The sequence below is a fragment of the Callorhinus ursinus genome, unplaced genomic scaffold, assembly GCF_003265705.2.
Source record: "Callorhinus ursinus isolate GAN/ISIS: 27379988/994484 unplaced genomic scaffold, GSC_fseal_2.0 scaffold16, whole genome shotgun sequence".
Taxonomy (NCBI): domain Eukaryota; kingdom Metazoa; phylum Chordata; class Mammalia; order Carnivora; family Otariidae; genus Callorhinus; species Callorhinus ursinus.
The window spans coordinates 34789494-34811839 of NW_027397078.1; the positions used below are offsets into that span (position 1 = coordinate 34789494).

General features: G+C 45.4%; 1 protein-coding gene across 6 annotated transcripts in view; it reads right to left on the reverse strand.

Moving 5' to 3' along the window:
- Window positions 1–22346, reverse strand: part of FRMPD4 (FERM and PDZ domain containing 4) — a 552472-nt gene that overhangs the window by 44962 nt on the left and 485164 nt on the right. For all 6 annotated transcript variants that reach the window (XM_073902098.1, XM_073902097.1, XM_025857600.2 and 3 more), the window contains one exon: window positions 3393–3438. In XM_073902098.1, the coding sequence (XP_073758199.1) occupies window positions 3393–3438 (46 nt within the window). The remainder of the gene's footprint in view (window positions 1–3392; window positions 3439–22346) is intronic.

A 22346-nucleotide genomic window follows, 5' to 3' on the forward strand; every position in this document is an offset into this window, starting at 1 on the left:
TAGCCAAGAAGCTCTGTAATAAAAAACAGTAACAGTGCAAGGAAAGAAGACGGTATAAAAGATGGAATAAAACTCATAAGAAATCCAGGGACGCCTGGGTGGCTCCGTCAGTTAAGTGTCTGCCTTCGGCCCGGGTCATGATCCCGGGGTCCTGGGATCGAGCCCCGCATCGGGCTCCTTGCTCGGCGGGGAGCCTGCTTCTCCCTCTCTCTCCCTCTGCTTGTGCTGTCAAATAAATAAAATCTTTAAAAAAAAATTCGTAAGAAATCCAGAAATTCCTTTTCTAGAATGCCATTGTAATGGAATGGGGAAACTACTAACTAGATACAGATGAAGACTTCTACGCAAAGATGTTGCGTACAGAAGTAAAAACCACTGAAGTCGGTAAGAGGGTGCTGGTTAAGTAAACCCTGGTTCGATAGAAGGCTTCCCAGCCATGTATGCGATGCTTACAAAGAATTCTCGATGGCATGAAACCATGCTTATGATAGACTCAGTGAGAGGAGCAGAATAAACTGCATGTCCAAGATCTCCACTACTGACAAGGCATCTGTCAAATGACTGAAGGAAATAGGCCGATTGTTTACACGGCTTGTCTCTGAGGAAAAGATGTGCTGACGCATTTTTTTTTTTTTTCCTTGTGTGTGTGTTTCCTTCTATACTTCCACAATTTTTCTCTAAGAACTAAAGTAAACATGGCGGAGGGGGAGAGCCATCCATAATACTTCGAAAACAAGGCAGCAGCCTGTTAAAAATGGCTTCTCAAAAGCCTCAGGAGTTTCCACAGCTGGGCTCACTGTGGGTGCCCCGGGACCGTGTGGAGTAAGGTGAGAAGAGGGGCGAACATCGGCTCTCTGTCTGGACTGGACCCTATTAGGCAGAAGAAATACAACGTCACAAATGCTGGCCGGCAAGTTACAGGATAAATGAAAAGGCTAATTTTTACCAACTGCAATAAAAGTAGAAATTTACACACGTTCTTTTGGCCTCGTGAGTCATCTGTTTCGGGAAGCCAATCCCGGCTGCTGAGAGAAATGTTCAGCAAGTAAATGGGACCCAGGGAAGTTTCGTATTTTAAAAAGCAACGGGCCGGTAGGAAAATCCAAACACAAAAATGTAAGGAACACCGTGTAGCCTCTTCTCCCATCTTCTCCCCTCTCTGGGTCTAATCTGTCTATTTAAGTCACTTTGGGGTTTCAATCCCTTCATTTCCATTCCCATACTGCAGAGGAAAAAGCCGCTTTGGGCTGGATCAGTGAGGGGAGACTCTAGGTGGGACAGTGGTTCCCAAGTGGAAGGAATCCCCACCCCCGACCCCAGGCACCTGGCAATGCCTGGAGACATTTTTGGTTGTCACAATATGGGGAGAGGGTACCACTAGCATCTAATGGGTAGAGGCCAGAGATACCACTAAATATCCCATAGTGCATGGAACGACACCACAGAATGTAGAGTTCTCCAGGCCGAATGTCAGCAGTGGTCCCCAGTGAGAAACTCTGAGATAGCATTTGGAGCTTGTGCTGAGGCTTGGAAGGGGAGAACGGTTTGGCTGGGCTGAGGAGGTGGGGTGGGGTATGGGGCAGGCATTTCAGGAAGTAGGGCTGGTCAAGGAAAGTCAAAGATGAGGATTCCATCCACAATGACCAGGCAGGGAGAGACTGCTGCGAGGGGCAGAGGTGCAGCCGTTGGCCAGATGATCTATTACAGGAAGTTCCATGACTCACTGATAATAATGAGTATCCAAATGAATAACCAGTCACGCACACTCCAATGGCAAAAAACGGCAAGCAAAGCCGCAAGACACAACCCTTAACTTAAATGCCAAACTCCTTGTTCTTTCTCCAAGTTTACTGCATGGGGTAAAACATCACCTCACATTGCAAACGTTGCAAAAAAAATCTGGCATGGAATACGATGGTTCTGATCTCGCATGTCTAAGAGGTTACAAAGTGGGAAGAGAGAATTCAGGAAACACAAGGTGAACTTGAAGTTCCATTAGGAATTTGTAGTTGGCCAACCACTCGGTTATTGTAGACACTTCCATTGGCTTCACCCAACCTGTTTGTCCACTGTCAAGAAATGAGGAAGTGTGGATAGAACGGAAGTGAGGGTGAGTGACAGTTTGGTTAACAGAAACAATGTAGCTGTACTTTCTCTGGAAGGAGTCACGGAGTCATGAGATGCAGAGCAGGCGAGCCCTTGGACGTGAGGCAGTGTGACCCTCTCAGGCAGGTGCAGAAATCTGAGCAGGTGTGGGAGTCCCCCGTTCTATTGCTGGGAACTAGATCTCAAACCTCGGTTCTCTTACATCCTGCTGTCTCCTTGGTTTTCAAATCCAGACATGCGTGTGCAGTTGTGGCACAGAGAGGGACCAAAAGGAACAGTGAATGGGAAACTAAGCTTTTATTATAAATAGTTACATCCTGGATGGCATGATTTAGTGTCTTGGTTAATTCTATTTGTTATCTTATCGGAATCTTGAATACATATTTTTTCCTGCCTGAAATGCTTAGGCCACAGTGCTTAGGAGGAAAGTGCCAGGACAGGGGAGAGGAAGAGTTTGGTCAGGAGATGGACACTGACCATTAGCAGAGCCTCCAGCTCCACGGGCAAGAAACCAGAAGCGTAAACAGGTGGGATCTCTGCCAATCCCTGCAAAGGCCACAAAGTACCGATGGTAAATGTTTGGCGGGGGCGGGGGGGGGGATCTGGAGGAATTTCTTGCTATCTTTGAGTTCAACTGCCGATGTATGGAATTTACAAGCAACAGCAAATCTACAGAAATAGAAAGTCAATTAGTAGTTGCCCAGAACTGAGGGTAGGCAGGGTATTCACTGTAGATGGGAATGAGGGTTCTCATGGGGCTGAAGGAAGTGTTCTCGAACTGGACCGTGGTGACGTCTGCAAACTTTGGTAAATTTTATATAGATCATTGAATTGTACGCTTAAATCAAATTCTGACAGCCGTATTTCCTCTAATAGCCATGTTTAAAGGGGGGAATCTCCCTGAACTGTCTACCAATTAGAAGGGGATACGAAAAAGAATTATGCTAGAACATCCTACAATCAAACATTCCCATTCCATTTGTGATTCTTAAGCTGGAAACCATAAGAGAGTCTTGAGTCTTGTGTGATTTCCAGATGTGAGTCCCACAGACTGAATAGCTGGTTTCAAGATATATAGAAAATGCGTTATTTTCCTTTCTCTCCTATGAATGGTTTTGCTACCATGGTGTATAAAATACAAATAATGAAGATTTCTGAACTCATATTGTGAGTGCATGCTGTTTTTCTCTGCTGTTATTCATCATCACGGTTTCCCCAGCCTGGGAGGAGGAGGAGGCTAGAATCCTGGGATCATACAGTGGCACTTTTACTCACAGGACACTTACAGGGTAAGGCTGAATGACAGTGAGGAGTATCGATTCTTTGCAGCTTCTGAAAGAGAAGAAAAACAAACATATTTATGAAATGCACAGAGGCCGGACTCTACATGACAGCGTTCTTTTGAAATGCAATGTATGATGTGTTGGCGAACGTTTCCGGGGCTCTCAGGCAGAGTAAATAAAAAAGCTCAAAAATGGGCTTTCAGACCTCAGAGAAAACCAAAATCAAGTGTTCACCCAGTGTAACAAACAGCCTGATTGAAAGCTTCCCATGCGGTTTATGTTGGGCGCTATTATCTGTGACGCCGAACAGCAGGCCTTTGAAATCAACACTTGCCCAGGGAAAGGACTGTTCGAAAAGCCTCGACTCCATCAGTCTCCGTACTTTCCGCCACCCTCCACACTGATTCTCCCCCTTTGGATTTTAATTTTCTAGAAAGGGAACTGATTTTCTAAAAATTCGTAACATCCTTATCTGCTCAGGGTCAGCAGCATGAAAGAGAACTGTCAGTGCGGGTTTCTTGTGCACAGACAGCACCCCGCAAACACCACTGCCCCACGCCGGGGAGCTCACGGGGTCCACAGTAACAACGCCCAGGACGCTGGGGCGCTAAGTAGTTCAGATGGGCACTCGCTGGGAAATAGTGTTCACGACAGGTGTCCCCCGAGGCAATATCATGGTTTATTTAATGTCCCCCAAATAACCCAATCCTGACAAATAACTCAACCCCTCAAGGAAAATCATGCTGTGGGTATAATACTTTTCCTTCCTTCCCTTTCCATCCTGAGTAGAAGAAAGGTCAGTTGCCACTCTGTTGAGGAGACGCTGACTTTTCCTACTTTAGGTTTTAATGAATGACCTGCTTTTGCGATTTACTGTCCAAATGAATAAAGTAAAGGGAGTCCGTTGCAAGGCCACTTCCTGGAAGAAGCCACGGCAGATCGTATTTCTAGCAATCTTTGCACTGGGGCTAGGTGCCCTCCCGTCAGGCTCAGTCGGACCAGGTTGGGCCACTGGCCGCGGCAACGCTGGGTGTGGACCGGGAGGTGGGGAGCGTGGCGGGGGAGGACAGAAATCAACAGAGCAGAGAGGGGAGGAATAGAACGCAAGAAACTCCAAAAGTACCAGAACGTCTCGGATGATGGTAATTTTGGGTGGTGGGGGGGGGGAGCAGCGCGTGGTTGATAGCAGCCCGTGTGCTCCCATGCGTTCCCAGTTGCCAACGGTGGGCAGAAAGCTCCAGTAAGAAGTACGCAGCCAGTATTCCCATTAGATGGAGGAACGGAGCAACAGTATAACCAAGGCAGAGTGAAGTGGATACAAGGAGTAATCATGCATTGCTGCTGGGTGTGTGGACAGGTGCAGCCCTTCAGCGGAGCATTGTGGCATCACTAGGCAAAGCTCAGTGTCACATGCACTATGACCTCAGCTTTCCACTCTGGTTCAGATCACAGAGAAATTCTGCCGCTGGCCTTTAAGGGCTGTATGGGGGTGAAGTGCTAGAGAGCAGCTGGGCATCCAGCTATAGGGCAGTGGACATGGATGTGCGTGGATGCACAGCATGGAAGGACGTGCCGGGAAGAGGCAGGAGCCTAGCTGTGCCTGGTAACCCTGGGGATGGTGCTTCAAATGCAAGGTAAGAAACCAGACAGGGTACAGAACAGAAGACCGTTCGCAAAAGTGCAAAAGCGCAAAAGCACACGCGCATACTAAAGGGCACACTAAACGTGTTCCAAAGGATTTCTCTCAGGGGAGAGAGGGGCGGGCGTGAATATAAATAAGCAACCTCAGAGAAGAGGGGCCTTCCATGGGTCTATGATGATTGTTTATACCCTGAATGGATGAGTTTGATGAATTCCACTCTCTGCACGTATGGTTTAATAAAAAACTCACGATCTGGAAGAGGATGAAGAAATGGGGGGTAGATGTATGTTAGCCATCTTATGAACTGCTGAAGGGGAGGTGGCTCTTGGAGACCTCTGAAGTAATCCCTCATTTGCTCACCAAGACAATGGAGAACCAGCCTCCCAACTCTTTGGGGCCGATCCACTGCACCAAACTACCACTCATTTGGTGGACCTAACACCATCCCCCAGCCCCCACTGTTGCCACACAGATGTCTGCATGAGAGAAACAAACACTCAGAAAGCAACACAAGTACCGCTTCTCAGCTCTCACTCGAGCTCCCCTTGTTTGAGGGAAACAAGGAATGCCCAGCAGATGAGAGACGGGATAGAGCCCCGTTCACTGAAGCCTTTGTGCGCATGGCATCCATGGTAGTGGGCGTGCTCTGCCCAAGGCCCGCCCCCAGGGCCCTCGGGAGCAGGCACTGGGCCCAGGGATCCGTGCTCAGGGCAGAGCTGATTGGACCCAGGGGTTGGAGTGAGCCAATTGGATTTCCTCTCTGCAGGATCAGAACCAAGAAACACAAGTGTTGGGAGCTGAGGGCCAGTCGTGGCTGAGCAAGAGTAAAGGTGACAGAGGCCGGTACTCCCCTGCGCCGTCCTGCCTCCCGTCATCCTGTTAGAAAGAAAAGAAGTGATGGAAAAAATCTCAATAGAACTATTATCAGCTCTGGGAATGGGCTTTTATTTCTGTTTCCTTTCATCTACAAGTACTTAATTACCCTTGCCAGACATGAAGCATGAACTCCATAGTGCTTTGGGTCTGTTAGGATTCCTCACTCAGTCCGAGGATGGGTAAAACAGCAACAACAACAAGGAAGCCCTGTGTGTTCATAAGTTACAGGAGGCCAAGCCAGCTGAGGCGGATCCAGCTGGGGCCTCACGCCAATAGATCCCAATCAGCTTTGCACGCCAAAGCAAGGTGCTGCAGGACTTTCAAGGAGGTACTGAAAACCAGAGTTTGGGACCTTTAACCCTTTATGCGCCTCGGAGCTGGACTCGTTACTTAATTAAAAACAACAACAACAAAAGGCAACCGGGAGAGGTTGGTAGAAGCAACGTATGCCCAAAGAACAGAGGCTACATTTGCAAAATTCCTACCCTCCCACTGAGGCAGGCCTAAAGTGTGCAATTCCTGGGGCCAATATGTGGAAGATGCAGTAGAAATGGTACCTTGGGGTCATTGAATAAAGGCATCTTGCTCAGCTGAGCCGCTCTAGGGGTGAGAGAGCCTTGGTGGAAAGATGGAGAAGCCAGCCATCCTCTGGGTTCTCTCTGACTCAAGGGAGCTGTAGTTGGAGCCACCCAACGGAGAAATCTTCCAGGAGCCCACAAACATGCCCACAAGGGAAAGAGTCAACTTTCTTTTCCTTTTTTTAAAGATTTTATTTATTTGAGAGAAAGGGAGTAAGCACGAGCAGGGGGGGAGGGGCAGAGGGAGCGGGAGAAGGAGTCTCCCTGCTCATGGGGCTCGATCCCAGGACCCTGGGATCATGACCTGAGCCGAAGGCAGCTGCTCAACCAACCGAGCCACCCAGGCGCCCAAGAGTCAACTTGCATTATCCTCCAAAGGTAGAGGAAACGCCAATGCCAGATTGCATCGGTGCCTATCAAGTGAGAACTCTCCTGCTCCTTACCTCACTGTCCCGGTCCCATTTCTATGTGGAAGGAGCCAAAGCTAGAGAAGAAGGTTGGGGAATGCCCCTTAGCCCACTGCAGGCTTCCCAGGCACGGAACAGGGGCAAGGAAGGCGTTTTGTGGAGTTGGGAGTTTCGATTCTTACACAACAATTGAATGTTTAAACTACAGATTACAAGCTGTTGTGATTACAAGTGTACAACTGCCTGGAGAATTTCCCTAAACCTGCTTTGGATCTCTTAGAATTCCTAACTCTAAGATCCTGGCGGGGGGGGGGGGGAGGTTGGTTGGATCTAAGCCATTTTAAAATCGCTTCAACAGAAAGATTAGAATGGAGAATGGAAGATGCCACATTCCAGTAAGCAGATAACTTCCTTTTATGAAGGTCTGAAACAGCTAGGGAGGTTAAAAAATACATTTAGGGGCGTGTGTAGAGAAGTATTATTTCATAATAAATTCCAAGTGACTCTTCTACTTTTGAAGAATAGCTTCAAAGTGCAGTACCAATAGTTTTGAAATAGTTGAGTTTGTTAAAAGCATCATTTAAGTCCCTGAATCACAGTGCTAATCTGCAGAGGAAAATAGAGTTTGACCTCCCCTAAACTGCTCCTATCAAATTTGCCTTTGATTCTTCAACAAAAGTCTCTTAACTCTTTTTGATGGGATCCCTTGAAACATGTTTGGGACATCCGGCACCAGCGGTTGCAGGTCACGCTTTGGCAACACATCCCATTTGTAAATTTCCCTGGCTGTGAATTTGTTGCAGCAAGCAAAGTGATGTGAGGAAGAGCTAGGATTCTAATGAGGCTTTCAGTGTTAAAATCTCTTCCAACAATGCAGCTAAAGCCGGTGTGGTCTTTTTCTAAGAGCAGCATGGCTTGGCATCTTTCCTAAACTGCCTCTCTCACTTCATATTTACACGAATTTACTGTCGCAATATGTGATCATATTGGCATGCACTACTGTATATTTCCTTCTGCACCAACTAAATAGATCCCTTGATCAACTCAGAAATTGATACAGATGTAACAGAGTTCTGAAGAGCCCTGAGATTTCCTCAGAGATTGGGAAAACGAAACAAAACCAAGCCCAAATAATTAAAATATACAGGAAGATATTTTATGTCAAAATTCAAGAATCCTGCTTAAAAAAAAAAAAAGTCCAAACAAGTTAACTATAAGGTTTTAAACTTCAAAAATGAAGTAAGGAATCAATCTATGAAGGCTGAAAGGTCCAGCTATGGGAAGGCAAAATAAAGAGGTAATTTAGGGTTACATATGAAAGGATTTGGTAAACTGCAACATGACATTCTAACATGACGCGAGAGACTGATGTGCAGTATTTTTATTTGAAAAGAAAGGTGGTAAGGCACAGAGAAAGGGCATTGGAACTCTCACTTCTAAGGTAAATGCACACACACATCAGATCCTTTCTTCTTCTTGTACTTCAGAGTTCTTGGGCGAGATTAGCATTCTTTTCTGCAAGCTACTGCGTGCACCTCAGCCCTTATACTCTCGGCTGGTGGACAGCCGCTGATGAAGGAAATCAGAAATGATTATAACAGCATTTCTCCAGCGACTCTTTGCTCAGAAGAGACTTTCTGCAGTCCTAGGCTTCCTTTGTATGTTTTTCTTTCTATCTGAACCAGGAGATGGGAAAAGAACATTAAGATTTTTATGATCTGAGAACCGGCCATAACATTGTCAGCCTAGTCAATTGCAGGCAAAGCCGGAGGAAATAATGCTGCCCTTCGCTTTTAGAAAAGTTGCCACAGGACTACTTAGATTGGTGGTTTAATGCTTCATCTAGTTGACCTTTCCAACACTCTGCAGAGAGACACTAATTATCCAGTGTATCAATTCCTAACATGTACTGAAGCCATTAGCTGGAAGAGAATGGAAACAGCTAGCAAATGACTAAGCATTCAAACCAGATCAACACATTAAGGCTAAGTGTGATCTGTCATGGACATTAGGAAACATTAACGCTCTACACATTGTTGCTGAGCCGTGTCTTTACTTTGATAACTGCAAGGAATGGGATTATTTGTCATTTCTCAGTTATGTTCAGGGGATGCTGACAAAGAAAATGCACATAATGAGGCCACCATAGTCATCAGGGCAGCTAAGACAGAAGAGATGGATCAAAGAGTTCACTTGTCTAGGAGCACCGGCCTGGCTGCTACTGATTCTACAGTGTCTCTCCCAGTACCATTTTAACCCTTGAAAGAGGGGTTATATTGCCAAGCAAAAAAACCCCAACAGTTTGGTAGCCAGTGGGAAAAATGGAGAGAATTTAAGAAAAGATCCTTAATAAGCAATAGGTTGACGACGTCACCCTGAAAACCTGGATGACTGAACTGTTCATCTTTTCCCATCCGAGCTACAGAGGCCCCCCCCAAGATGGACCTCAATGAACCACACCTTCTGGTATCTAGACCTTGTGTAGTCTCCTCCCCTTGAATCCGGGCAAGTTCTGTGACTTACTTTTGATAAATAGAAATGGTGTGGAAGGGACACTGCATGACTCCCAGGCCTCGGTTAGAAGAACCCTAGGAAGCCTTGCAGAGACCCACTCCGCAGGTATCTTGGAACGCTCACTGAGAAGCCACCTACCAGGTAGGAAAGCCAACAACCCTGCGTCCACCATGTTGTGAGGAAGCTGGCCATGTGGAGAAGCCCTGTGGAGAGAGGGGGACTTGCCTGGCCAGCTGTACCTCTGTCGGCTGCCCAGGTCCGGGCAACAACGCAGGAATGAGCTGCTGGGGTGAGCCCCCTGGGATGTGCAGCCCAAACAAGCCTGCATGTGGCTACAGCTCTAGCTGGCTCTGAACAGCAGTGACATGAGAGATACCAGCGAGAACCAGGTGGACGAGTCCGGTCAACCCGCAGAGCGTGACAGAGAAGAAATTATTTTATTATTTATTTTATGTATGTATTAGTTATTAATTAATTAATTATTTTATTAAGCCCTTACATTTGTTGGGCAGCAATAGAAAACTGGAACACCATCTGTCCATAAGGACTTTGAAAACTATGTTTTTAGGGGCACCTGGGTGGCTCAGCCGGTTAGGCGTCCGACTCCTGGTTTCGGCTCAGGTCATGGTCTCGGGGGTTATGAGATGGAGCCCCGTGTTGGCCTCTGCGCTCCGCGCGGAGTCTGCTTGGGATTCTCTCTCCCTCTGCCCCCCTGCCCCCGAACACACATGCGCTTTCTCACTCTCTCTCAATAAATAAAAATCTTAAAAAAGAAAAAAAAAAACCTGTTTTTAAAAAACAGCCATCAAAGGGGTGAAATGATTTTGAAATTGAACATGTCTCCCTTATCGAAGAAAAGACAGGGTCTAATTTAATGGCTCCCCAGAATACCGTGACCTGGACTCACATTGAAATACAAAATGTCCATCCTACAAACAGAGGTGGAAGCAGGGACAAGGGTGCTCTAACGAACTCAGGAGAGAAAAAAAAGTTCCTACCAGAGTCTGGGACGAAAAGCGCTTCACTACAAAGAAGAATTCTGAGGGCACAATTGGCAGCATATTGTTGGGTAGATATTTGAACTTTGCAGAGCAAGGATTAAAGTACGTTGTAATTTTAGGTTTAGAGTTAAATGCTTATATACAACCAAGGACTATAAATACAAACCTAGGGAGAAACCACAATTCTTTGCAAAATCTAATTCACATTTTAATGAATGTAGTTAAGGCTTAGGCTGGGCTTTTCTTCGTGAAGAATATTAGGTCATTAGGTTAAAATCACATAAATGACGCAGTGATTATCAAAATTAACATTTAAATGAAATCAGCTCATTTCAAGCACTTTATTTTATTGTACTTTTTAAACCTTTGCGGTGAAATTTCAGGTTAGGTGCTCAGAATGTGGAAACTGCTGTCAAGAGAATTTTATTTGCATGTGATGTTTGTTTTTGGTCTGACCTAAATTTTTTGCCTATTTAATTTATTTTCAGCTGAATGAATGTTGTCTTTCGCCTTTGAACTACTTACCTTTAACTAATGGATGAAACCGGTACTTAGATTTAAGACTCAATAAAGGACAGCTGGAGCTCTTGGGATAAAAATTAAATTGTTTTATACACACGTATGATACTAAGTAGCTCTCACCTCATTCACTCCTTTGGTGAGTATTTGCTGAGTATCTAGTAGTGCCAGGCATTTGAGATACATCGATGGTTCTCGACAGGGAACGATTCCGCCCCACAGAGGGCATTTGGCAATGACTGGAGACATTTATGGTTGTCACAACAACGGGGATGCTACTGGCATCTAGTAGGTAGAGGACAGGGCCACTGCCAACTGTCCTACAGTGCACTGCACAGCCCCCTAAAACAAAGAATTTTCAGCCAAAAGTGTCAGTAGCGCCCAGACTGAGAGACCCTGGGCTATATCAGACATACCCCTCAGCAATAATCACTATCCTGACTTCGTTTTTCTGTTCTTTTCTTTCTTTATTCCTTTCTATTTTTCAAAGAGAAAGAGAGAGAGGGTGGAGCAGGGAGGGGCAGAGGGAGAGGGAGAGAGAGAATCTTAAAACAGGTTCCATGCCCAGCACAGAGCCCAATGGGGGACTCGATCTCATGACCCCGAGAACACAACCTGAGCCGAAACCAAGAGTCCAGCGCTTGAGGGACTGCGCCACGCGGGTACCCCATTCATTATCCTGACTTCTAACACCACAGAACAGTTTACCAATTGATGGACATTTGGGTGGTTTTCAAATTGGAGCTGTAAAATGGTATTGCTATTATTGCTATTATTATTCTTGTAGATGTCTTTTGGTGAATAAACGTACACACTTCTGTTTGGCATGTACCTAGGAGTGGGGCTGATAGGTCGCTGGGTATGCACGTGTTCAGGTGAAGACGGCGTTTTATTTGTGCCATTCCTTTGTGGTCCTGTGACATGGCTAGCTCTTTAATATGACGAACTCTACCAGCCTTCCTTGACCTTATTCTTGTACTCTTTTTGGTGTCTGCCTGAGCTCCAAGAATGTCCTAAAGTTACTTATACATAGTTAAAGCTCTGTCGTCTTGGAGAGGGGTGCAAAAAGGTATGAGTGTACAACATTCAACTCATCCAACTAAATACTACAAACTGTATCAAAATTATTGGGAATCCCACAGGTTTTAAACGGTGCTCCATGCAACCCTTCTGAGACAGGGACACAGGCCAGTAGGAAGAGTCCTGGGCATGCTGTGTGTTTTCTTCTTTTTGTTTTTAATTAATCTTTCTAAGAGTTTTTATTCATTTGAGAGGGAGTGTGCACAGGCAGGGGGAGGGGCAAAGGGAGAGGGAGAAGCAGACTCCCCGATGAATGGGGAGCATGATGCGGGGCTCGATCCCAGAACCCAGAGATCATGACCTGAGTCGAGGGCACTTGCTTAACCGACCGAGCCACCCAGGTGCCCCTGCTGTGCATTTTCAACCAGAAACTCTCCAGGGCTTTACCCACTGGACTGTGGGTTAGGTGTCTGTTGAAGAAAGGATTCTACTGCTGAAAACAAATAAGAAAACCAATGGACAAAAAGATTGCTATCGGTTCATCAAATTCCAGTAGGCCTTAGTGTGCAATTCTAAATCTCATTCTGAATTTCCATGAAGCTGTCCAGCATCCTCTTCTAGCTTTAACTTCCAGTCCTCAATGAAAAGTAAAGTTAAAAAAAAAAAATAAAAAAAAAAGTAAAGTTTTGGGGCCCCTGGGTGGCTCAGTCGTTAAGCGTCTGCCTTCGGCTCAGGTCTTGATCCCAGGGTCCTGGGATCGAGCCCCGCATCGGGCTCCCTGCTCCGCGGGAAGCCCGCTTCTCCCTCTCCCACTCCCCCTGCTTGTGTTCCCTCTCTCGCTGTGTCTCTCTCTGTCAAATAAGTAAATAAAATCTTAAAAAAATAAAATAAAATAAAATAAATTAAAAAAATACAGTTTTATTGGATTAGGTTGCTTTTCTACTCTTTACATTTTAAGAACGACAATAATATTGTTTGTATTTCGCATGGCAAATGTAGAACATTGTAGTAATAATCACAGTGCTCTAAGAGACAGGAAAAACTATTATCCCGTTTTTACTGATAAGAAAACGAGGCTCAGAAAGGTTACAGTGGCATTTACGTTCCTGACCGGAGACTTTGGGCTTGGCCATGACTTGCTGCGGTAAGAGGTAAAGAAGTAACAGCATGCCAGATCAGAGCCCACACTTTTGGAGGCCTTGTGTGTTCCTGCTTGTCCACTCCTGCTCCGTATGAGCAGGTACAGACCGTACCCCAGCCAGCCCCTTGGCCCAAGGAGGATGAGACACCCGTGCAGTGGACCTGCCCCTCGTCTGCAGCTTTCGGGCAAGCCCGGCCAAGATCAGCAGAACCACCCCAACCAGTTTTCAGATGCATGAGAAAAAAATGCTTATTTCTAGACACAAAAGGACAAATATCGTAAGATTCCACTTACAAAATATCTGGACTAGGCAGATTCATAGAGCCAGAAGGTAGATTCAAGGTTACGGGGGGGCGGGCGGGGGAGGAGGACTAGGAGGAAGGTGGGATGGAGACGTTTTGGTGAATGGCTACGGAGTTTCTGTTTGGGGTGACGAACAACTATTTGGAAATAGGCAGCCGTGATGGTCGTACAACACTCTGAGTGTAATTAATGTCTCTGCGTTGTACACGCACAAGTGGTGAAAATGGCAAATGTAATGCTATGTGATATTACTGCGGTCATAAAAAAGAAAATGTTTGTTGTCACAAGCCACTGAGACCTTGTGGTTATTTGTTGTGAAGCAATACGGCCCCTAACCCAACAGGAGGGCAGATCTTCTATAAAGATGGAACACTGAATATGAGTACGAGGAGAAGAGGGGGAAAATGTCAGAGTCAACATCTGGTCTGCTGCATAACATCTCTCCATGGTAAAAATAAATTAGGTAGCGGGCCAAGGAAGGGACTGATGGTTGGGGCCATTAAAAGAGACCATTTGGAAGTGGCTCGTGCCATCTCAGGGTCATTCCCACGGAGGCCCTGCTGTCGTGGAGCATACGAAACAACGAGAAAAATTCAGGGAGCTGGAAACATTAAAAAATTGGCAGCTAATACAAATATGGAGCCTGAAAGACCGGGAGAGACCAGAAGGAGACAGGTAGTGTCATCTGCCAAGCTGAAGCTGTTAGGAAGAATAGTTCGCAACCCGAGTTGATTCTTTAAAAAAAATAAAAAATAAAAAATCACGTTGTTATGCAATTCAAATCAATTTGCCTTGACAGTCGCTTTCCCTTTCTCTCTCAGTTCAGAGGAATTTTATGTGTGATTCTGCCCTCTTTCAGGGCTTACGGCACCTTCTGTTCACCAGTCCTGCAGTGCGCTCACAATACAGGGCCTTAATATATTTTTAAACGATAAACTTAAACAGAAGGCTAGAGACTGTAATGGAATACATGGCACAATGGCAAATGGGAGGTGGCAGTTGAAGCCTTTTTTATACATAGGCTGAGGGGCGAGCATTGTTCAAGAAATGAGGTGTTGTTGGCCAAAAGTCTCAGCAGCAAGTGATGTGCCCACAAAACGGAAATAATAACAGTAATAATAATAACAGGCCTGTTCAGGGGATTGTTGGGAGGAGTATCTTGGCAGAAAGGTATTATGTAAATTCCCGTTTTTTTTTCCTTTCATTATTTTTCCTTGAAGACTGCCAAAAAAAAAAAAAAAGAGATCCTAGTGGGTGGATGAGAACAGGGATTGAGGGAGGAAAGGGAGAAAAAATAATTCGGGGAAGCAAGTGACAGAGAGAAGTGCTTCTTGGCCATTGTGTTTGCTTTAATAAACTACATCTACTTAGCCACGTGGCCATGGAGGACGCGGAGTGTCTGCGAGATCCCATCCCCCTACCCGGCTCTTGCCCAGGAAATATCTAGATTTTACGACCATTTTGCTAAAAGAATCCTCTCCATCTTGTTGACACAGCTCTTGCCTTCACCTCCAACATTGTGTTCTGTGTTTTAGCATGCACCAAGAGTATCTTCTGCAGGTGACCATAAATGCCCGGTCCCAAGGGCAGACACTGATTCTCCGTGCTCTAGGACAGGTGCATGCAAAGGCCAGTAAGTACAATTCTTGTTTTAAACAGAACATTTCGGAAGGCAGGGCTGAATTCAGTCAGCGTGTCGCCATTTGTAGCGAGAGAAATTAAACTCCGATCTTGGACTCCATGGATGTATTCAACGTCATCAGGTGAGATGATAATGAGACGCTTAGGGCTTTCAGACAACCAACACATGGATTGGGCTTTAAGTTCATTCACTTCATCAGCATATTTGGAAAAAAAAACAACGCAGCTTTTTTTTTTTTAATCAAGAAGTGGAATGGCCTCCTGTCTCCTTTCTCTCTGGTCTATTTGGAAGCAATTTGAACCATCTTCCTGAGCTATTATGTTGATCATATCACTTCCTTCGCAAAACACTATCATGATTTCCAACTGCATCTTATCTCTAGTAGGATTCTGAATCTCTTCCTCCCAGTAGAGGACATCCCTAGTAGCTCACCACTTATCTTTACTTACATTTCAACTTTTAAAAAAAACCACTGGAATTCATTGAACAAACATTTGACAAGCCTCTACTATGCATCAAAGACTCTTCTAGGCTACATGGATACATCAGTGAACAAAACACAAAATCATCCCTGCTCGCCCGCGGTTGCCATTCTATGGAATCATCAGGGACTTGGGCATTGAGCAGGGGATGCCCTAGCCGGCTGGCAGTGGGCCTGAGCGAGCCCCTTAAACCTCTGGCCATTTGTGTTCCCATCCCAAAGATGCAGAAACTGGACGGTATCTCCAATTACATGGGTTTCTCCCAGAGACCCAGTGCGGCTTACTCTTTCAGTCCCTACATTAACCAGTCTGCTTGGTTCAATGTTATTTACCCAAAACTGCCCGAAATGTTTTCTCTGACAACAAATGGTACCCCATCCTCTTTCTCCAGACCACTCTCCAAGAATCACTCCCTTCGAGTCTTCCCAGATTACCCCATCTGCCTTCAAACCTACTGGTGTCCATGGCAACCTTTCAACATTCAGAGACAGCTCCGCAGGGGCAGGTGGGAGGAAAGGCTGACTCTCCTTAACGAAAAGAGGGAACACATTGGGAAAAGAGAGAAACGGGTTGCTTGGCTACCTGGAGTCACATGGCTCAGATCGGTTTTATGAGAAGGCTACTGCACACAAGGTTCCAGTGTGGACAGGAATGAGAGATGGTCAAGATCTATGTGGGCCCAACTGGCAACACTCTGAGACGAAGTACCGGTACAAGTGAGCATTTATTTCATGTCTGCTGCATGCTGGGGACAGTGTAAAGCACTTCGTACCCAGCATTTCTCATGTACTCCCTTCAGGTAAATTAGGAACTAAGTGTTATTATTTCCCATTTAGAGACGAAGGTACAGAGGCTCTGAAGACAAAAATACTTTGAACCCAGGTGCCAGAAGTGTAAAAACAAAACAAAACAAAACACAAAAAACCTCACTTACCAAAGCTGATCCACTCGTGCTGTCCTGCTGCAGGAAGGTCCTTGCTACAAACTCAGTCACAGGCTCACCCCTGGGGCAGAATCTGGGTCGCGAGTGACACGATTAAGTAGGGATAAGGTATGAGAGAGGTCCTGCACACGACCCTGACCCAGATGTCTTTGTTGTTGTCATTTCAACCACTATTGTGTTTATTATCATTAATGCCTGTCTCAAGAGCCCAGAGGGAGAGCATTCTAGAAGATGCAGAGGAGAGTGTAGTCCAGTGACAGAGTTGCTCATTTCAGTGCAACATAAAGAATCGTTCTTCCCTGACCAGGCACGCTGCACAGTCTTCGAGCTTCTGTCTCAGCTCACCATCCCTGAGGTTCTGAGGCTCAATCACTCCTGCAGGAGACGACGAGATGCTCTAGAATGCCTCCTAGGATGGGACCTAGTCTCCTGGGTGTGACAAACGCTTTCTCAGGCCTTGCCCAGTCACATAACACTGCGTCCTGCCTGTGGCATGTGTCCCAGCCGGTATGGCCCATGTAGGAGATGACAGAGAACACTGCAAAGCAGCCGAGTTCAAGACATCACAGCTCCGTCGGCGTCCGTTCATTATTCGTCACTGACTCCACCAGGCCTGGCTCAGGCTGCTTGACCCTCATCATCTCAAACCTTTAAAATAACTCTGCAAGGTGTTTTTCATTATTTCTGCCTCCCACGTCAGAAAACAGGCTCTCTTCAGAGGCTAACTAAGCATCTTGTCCAAGGCCACACTGCTCGTTCGAGGGGGAGCCAGGCATCCCACCCAGGCTAGGCACCCCAATATTCTTTCCCTCTTTCCATGGTAGTCATTATCGGCATTCAGAGTGCCCACACCCCAAAGTTTTACCCATGCCAGCTGCCTAATAAAGATACGTGTTGCATTTATCTTACAGGCCCCAAAGCATGTTCTCATATTGTTTCTTTATATTTCCACAGGGCTGGTGACAATTAAGTATCAAGTTCTCCATTTGGTAGTTGACTACACTGTGGTGCAGAGAGGTTCAGGATCTGCTGGATCTGTGCACTTCACCCAGCAGGGCGGGGTCTGGCAGCTATAAAGCAGAGCTACTGCAGATGTCTTGGAAACAGAACGGAGAAAGAACTAAACTTGTGGGAGCTAGGGGGACACTCAGTGGAGAACCACCCAGAAGGCAGCTTTTGAGCTGGATCTTGATGGATGGGGAAGAGCTTGACAAAAGTAGTTTCCAGGAACACCGAAGATGAAAACAGTTTTTCTTCTTTTTTAGAGAGAGCATGAGCAGGGCGTGGAGGGGCAGAGGGAGGATTTTAAGCAACCTCCATGCTCAGCTCAGAGCCCGATTCGGGGCTCGATCTCACGACCCTGAGATCATGACCTGAGCCAAAATCAAGAGTCAAGACGCTTAACAAACTGAGCCACCCACACGTCCTGGTGAAAAGAGTTCCATAGGCAGGAATGCTTTGGGGCTGGTTAGGGAATAGTGCATTTCTAAGCGTAACTAGGACACAAGATGGGTGAGTGGCTCTTGAGGGAGAAAAAGCTGGAAAGAAAGACTGGGGAGAGGTGAGGAAGACCCAGTTGATGGAAGAAATCCTGATGAGAACCACCCTTCAGTAGCGGAGTCATTACTGAATGAGAAATAACTGGAAGAAATTATCCTGTGCATCAGAAAGCAAATGGACAATCAGCTTTATTTTTCTAAAGGTTCACTCAGCCCACAGAGAAGGTAAATGTCAAGGGCATGGGGAGGTGGTGACTCAGGGATGAAGCTCTTGCCATCTTCCAGGTGAGGGGAAATGATGACTTAAACTAAAGAGGCAGAAAAGGCGACAAGGAAGGGAGATATAAGGAAGATTTAGAGGAAACCTGTGTCCGGAGGCCTCACAATTGAATGGTGTCCAAGAATGAAAAGGTGAAAGGCACTGATGAAGTTCATGAAAGGGGAACTGTGGATAAGGCTGTTCCGGGGCCAGAAGTAGCTGGGGCTCGCAGGTGTTCCTAGAGGTTAACGATCATAGCCACTAACTCCCAGTCTACATGCACTGGAGCTGGAACCACTTGGAGCTCTAAGGGGGTTGAACTTGCGCTTGAATATTAACAAGGCAATGGTAGTCTCTGAACTCTTGTTCCAGCGGGTAACTTTCATGTGCATGTCAGTTAACGGGGCACATGTAAAGGAGAGAAATACTATTTTTAATGTTGGCAAGGAAGAGGTGACGCCAATGAAGAAGCTGTAATTCTAAGACGGCGCGTACAGAGAGTACTTGGAAACAGCTGCAAGGCAGACTGTACCTTCCCGCTAGGAGAAGAAGTCAGGTTAAGGAAGCATACGTACAAAGTTCAAACAGCTATCTGGAAACAACACCCCAGATCTCAGAAAACCTAGTAGGGCCCTAATCCCCTCTAAAAGTTGACAGATTTTCAGTCAACCATGATAATATTTCACTGATGGAAAGAAGTTGTGGGATTTACACTACAGTTTTGAAGGGCGCCTGCCATGTCTGAATTTAGCTTCAACCTAAGAAAACTATTTATAAATTAATCTATGGCAAGGCAGAGAGAAACCTTGTTTTCCTGTCTATTGGGAAATAACGGCTTTGAACATGAACTTGGACTGCACTAACCTTGCAACTGAATTCTGAGACCTTTCTGCTTTGTATTAATAGGGCTTATGGTTTACATTTGGGCTGATGATATGAAAAAAAGTGTTTCACTCTCAAAAGCTATCTAATTACTACATGAAGAATCACATGAAGATTACTTTTTTCTTTTTTCCTTTTAAAGATTTTATTTATTTGTCAGAGAGAAAGGGCACAAGGAGGGGGACGGGCAGGCAGAGGGAGAAGCAGGCTCCTTGCCGAGCAAGGAGCCCGATGCAGGACCTCGATCCCAGGACCCCGGGATCATGACCTGAGCCAAAGGCAGACGCTTAACCGACTGAGCCACCCAGGCATCCCTGAAGATTACTTTTCAAAAGCAGATACCCACTGGGGTTAAAAACAAACAGTAAACAAACCTGAGTAGTGAAACAGCTTCCTTCCTATAAAACCTAAGGACGTGGCTTACATCATTTTCCCATATATCCCCAATATAGTAAGAGATTAGAATTTCAGCAGAAAAACTGCCCTTTTCCACTTTCAAGGCCATTAAGAACAGAGGGTGTGGTTGGTAATTTCCACTTGTAATCATCCTGGATTTTTCACTCCTGCCACCAAATGGAAACATGTCCATACCCAGAGACAACTCAAAAGGATACAAGTCAAAATGTATGTAATGAACTTAAAAATATGATTTTTATATTTTAAAATTTTTATATTTAAAAATTTTATTTTTGTCTCTTACACTATTTTTTCTCTTGAGTTTCAGTAATGTCCAAGGAGGATCAATATTCAGCTTCATAAAATAGAAAAAAAGGCCCTATAGGGTGGTGAGGAGATACGAAAAGGCGAATATAAAAACTGAGTTAAAGAGCGAGTTTTCAAAATTACCCGTTGCTTAATACAAAATAACATGCATAGAAAAACAGTTTGAAATACAATCCAACAAGATCTGAGTGACTCATAACACGTTGGAAACAATGGTAAGGGATTAGCAGGAAATATAAAATAGGTAACAAACTATTGCTATGTGATTATTATTTTCAGAAGATGGTAAAGTCTTATTTTTCATATTTGATGAACAGTACCAACATTAAAAATACCAGGAGACCCGATTATACAAACACATATTAAGAGTTCTTTTAAAAAAAAAATGTATCTTCTTCGCCCAAATGAGACATTAATAGCTCCTTTGAAACTCATGTAATGTATCATATAAATAGGTCTTTAAACATATTGCCCCATAAAACTCTTGGGGGGGGGGAAGTCTGAACAGAACAGGTGAAGTCGTTCATTTGCATAGTCAATAAGTTACTCTTCACATGCTCTGCTCTTATTCACGTGCAGTTTCTCCATGTAGAGGAACGGCTATTCATTTAAAGAAGGGGGAAACAAAAGTCCTCCATATAGACCCCCAGAAAATAATTATGTCTGCGTGGTAGTCTGAGCTTGAATTTGAAACGTGGCTAGCAGGGTCATCCTTCAGCTTCCAACTTATAACCTGGGCTGGGTCTGCCGCTTAAGAAGATGTGGGTGGAGATACCATGGGGCTTAAAATTCCATTCCACCCGAGGGGGGACAGTGAAGCCACCAAGGGAAACCGCTTACTGCCCTCCCAGCTGCCTAGATGGGAAGATGAGCCAGATGTGGGCAGTCTCTCGTTATGTTTGGAGCCCTCAGAGCTACTCCTGGCCGGTCTATGGCTAAGCACAATTCTAGAATCTCCTGATTTCCAATCAGGACCAGAGACATGTTAGTGAGTGGGTCTCCCATGGCTGTCAGAGACAAATGTTATGGTGACAAGGACCCCACAACTATTTTGAATCCTATACTGTATGTCACCAAAGATGCTCTCTGCATAGTGTATGTGGGTACATATATAATTCACAACCGAAAGATTTTAATCAATGGTCTGAAATGTTTTTTCTTCCAAAAGATGAAGCTCAAAATTAGCTCATGCTTACGCATAATGTAAATTATAACACAAACTCTGTCAAGTCTAAAGACAAGGCCGCACAATTACGGGCATATCTGCCTAAACCAGATCACTCTGGGCATTTCTCTGTGGCCCGATGACACAATCGCTCCAAATGTCGGCAGAGAAAAGATTTATTGTTCGTGATCTTAAGTCAAAGGCGCTCATTCAACTGAGAGTTGAACCCATGTGATGATTCCTATGGAAGTCCACGTTGTTTATCTGAAAACTATGATGAGTTGGTCTCCAATGCAGGCGTTGTTGACGTAAGAGCACAGAACTCTGAGCAACTTCAACTTACTCACTCACCTAAATGACTTCTGCCAGCTCCCGTTGGCCTAGCTCATTGCCCGGCACCATCATTCACCCACAGCTGAAGCTAGAAATTTGGGAGTTCCCTCCATTCTTTCTTGTCTCCCAATCTCCGCATCAAATATGCCACCAAGTCCTACCAACCAATTCTTCCTCTGTGACACAGCTTTTATGACTCTCGAGGACTCCTCTGGGCCAGGTCTCTAGCTGTTATTTCTTACCTGGACTTTTTCAAGACCTTCTAATGGCTTCTCCGTTTCCACTCGTGTCTCCCATGTTCCATTCGCCACGCAGTGCAGCCAGAGTGAAATTGTAAAAATGCAAGCTAGATTATTTTACTCCACTGCTGAAAACCCTCCAGCGGTATCCCTCGCTCGCGTAGAATAAAATCCAGACTTTTTTTCACAGTCTAGATCAAAGGTCAGCATACTTTTTCTGTAAAGGGCCAGACAGTAAATATTTTAGGTTTTGTGGGCCACGTGGCCTCTTGCCACCACCCTCGTCTGCAGTCTTAGCACAAAAGTAGCCACAGACAATATGTGAATGCGTGGTCATGGCTATGTTCCAAAAACACTTGATTTACAAAAACAAGCAAAGGGCCAGATTTGGCTCTTGGGCCACAGTGAACTAACCCCTACTCTAGAAGGCCCTCCAATACTCAGTTCCTGTCTCTCTCTCTCTAACCCTTTCATACCACGTTTCCTTTTGCGGGCCACGGACAGCCACGCTGTCCTGTTTTTCTTCCCCAAAAGTAAGCTTTTTTCCTCCCTCCACTCTTCCTGGTTGGCTTTTCCCAGCCTCTCAGGAACAACTTCAATGTCACCTCCTCATTCAGGATTTCCCTGAGTCGCCTACTCCTATACCATCATTCTCCCTTTTAGTGACGCGTTCTTTTTTTTTTTTAAAGATTTTATTTATTTATTTGAGAGAGAGAGAGAATGAGAGAGAGAGAGAGGGAGAGAGAGAGAGAGAGAGAGAGAGAGAGAGAGAGAGAGAGAGAGAGCGCA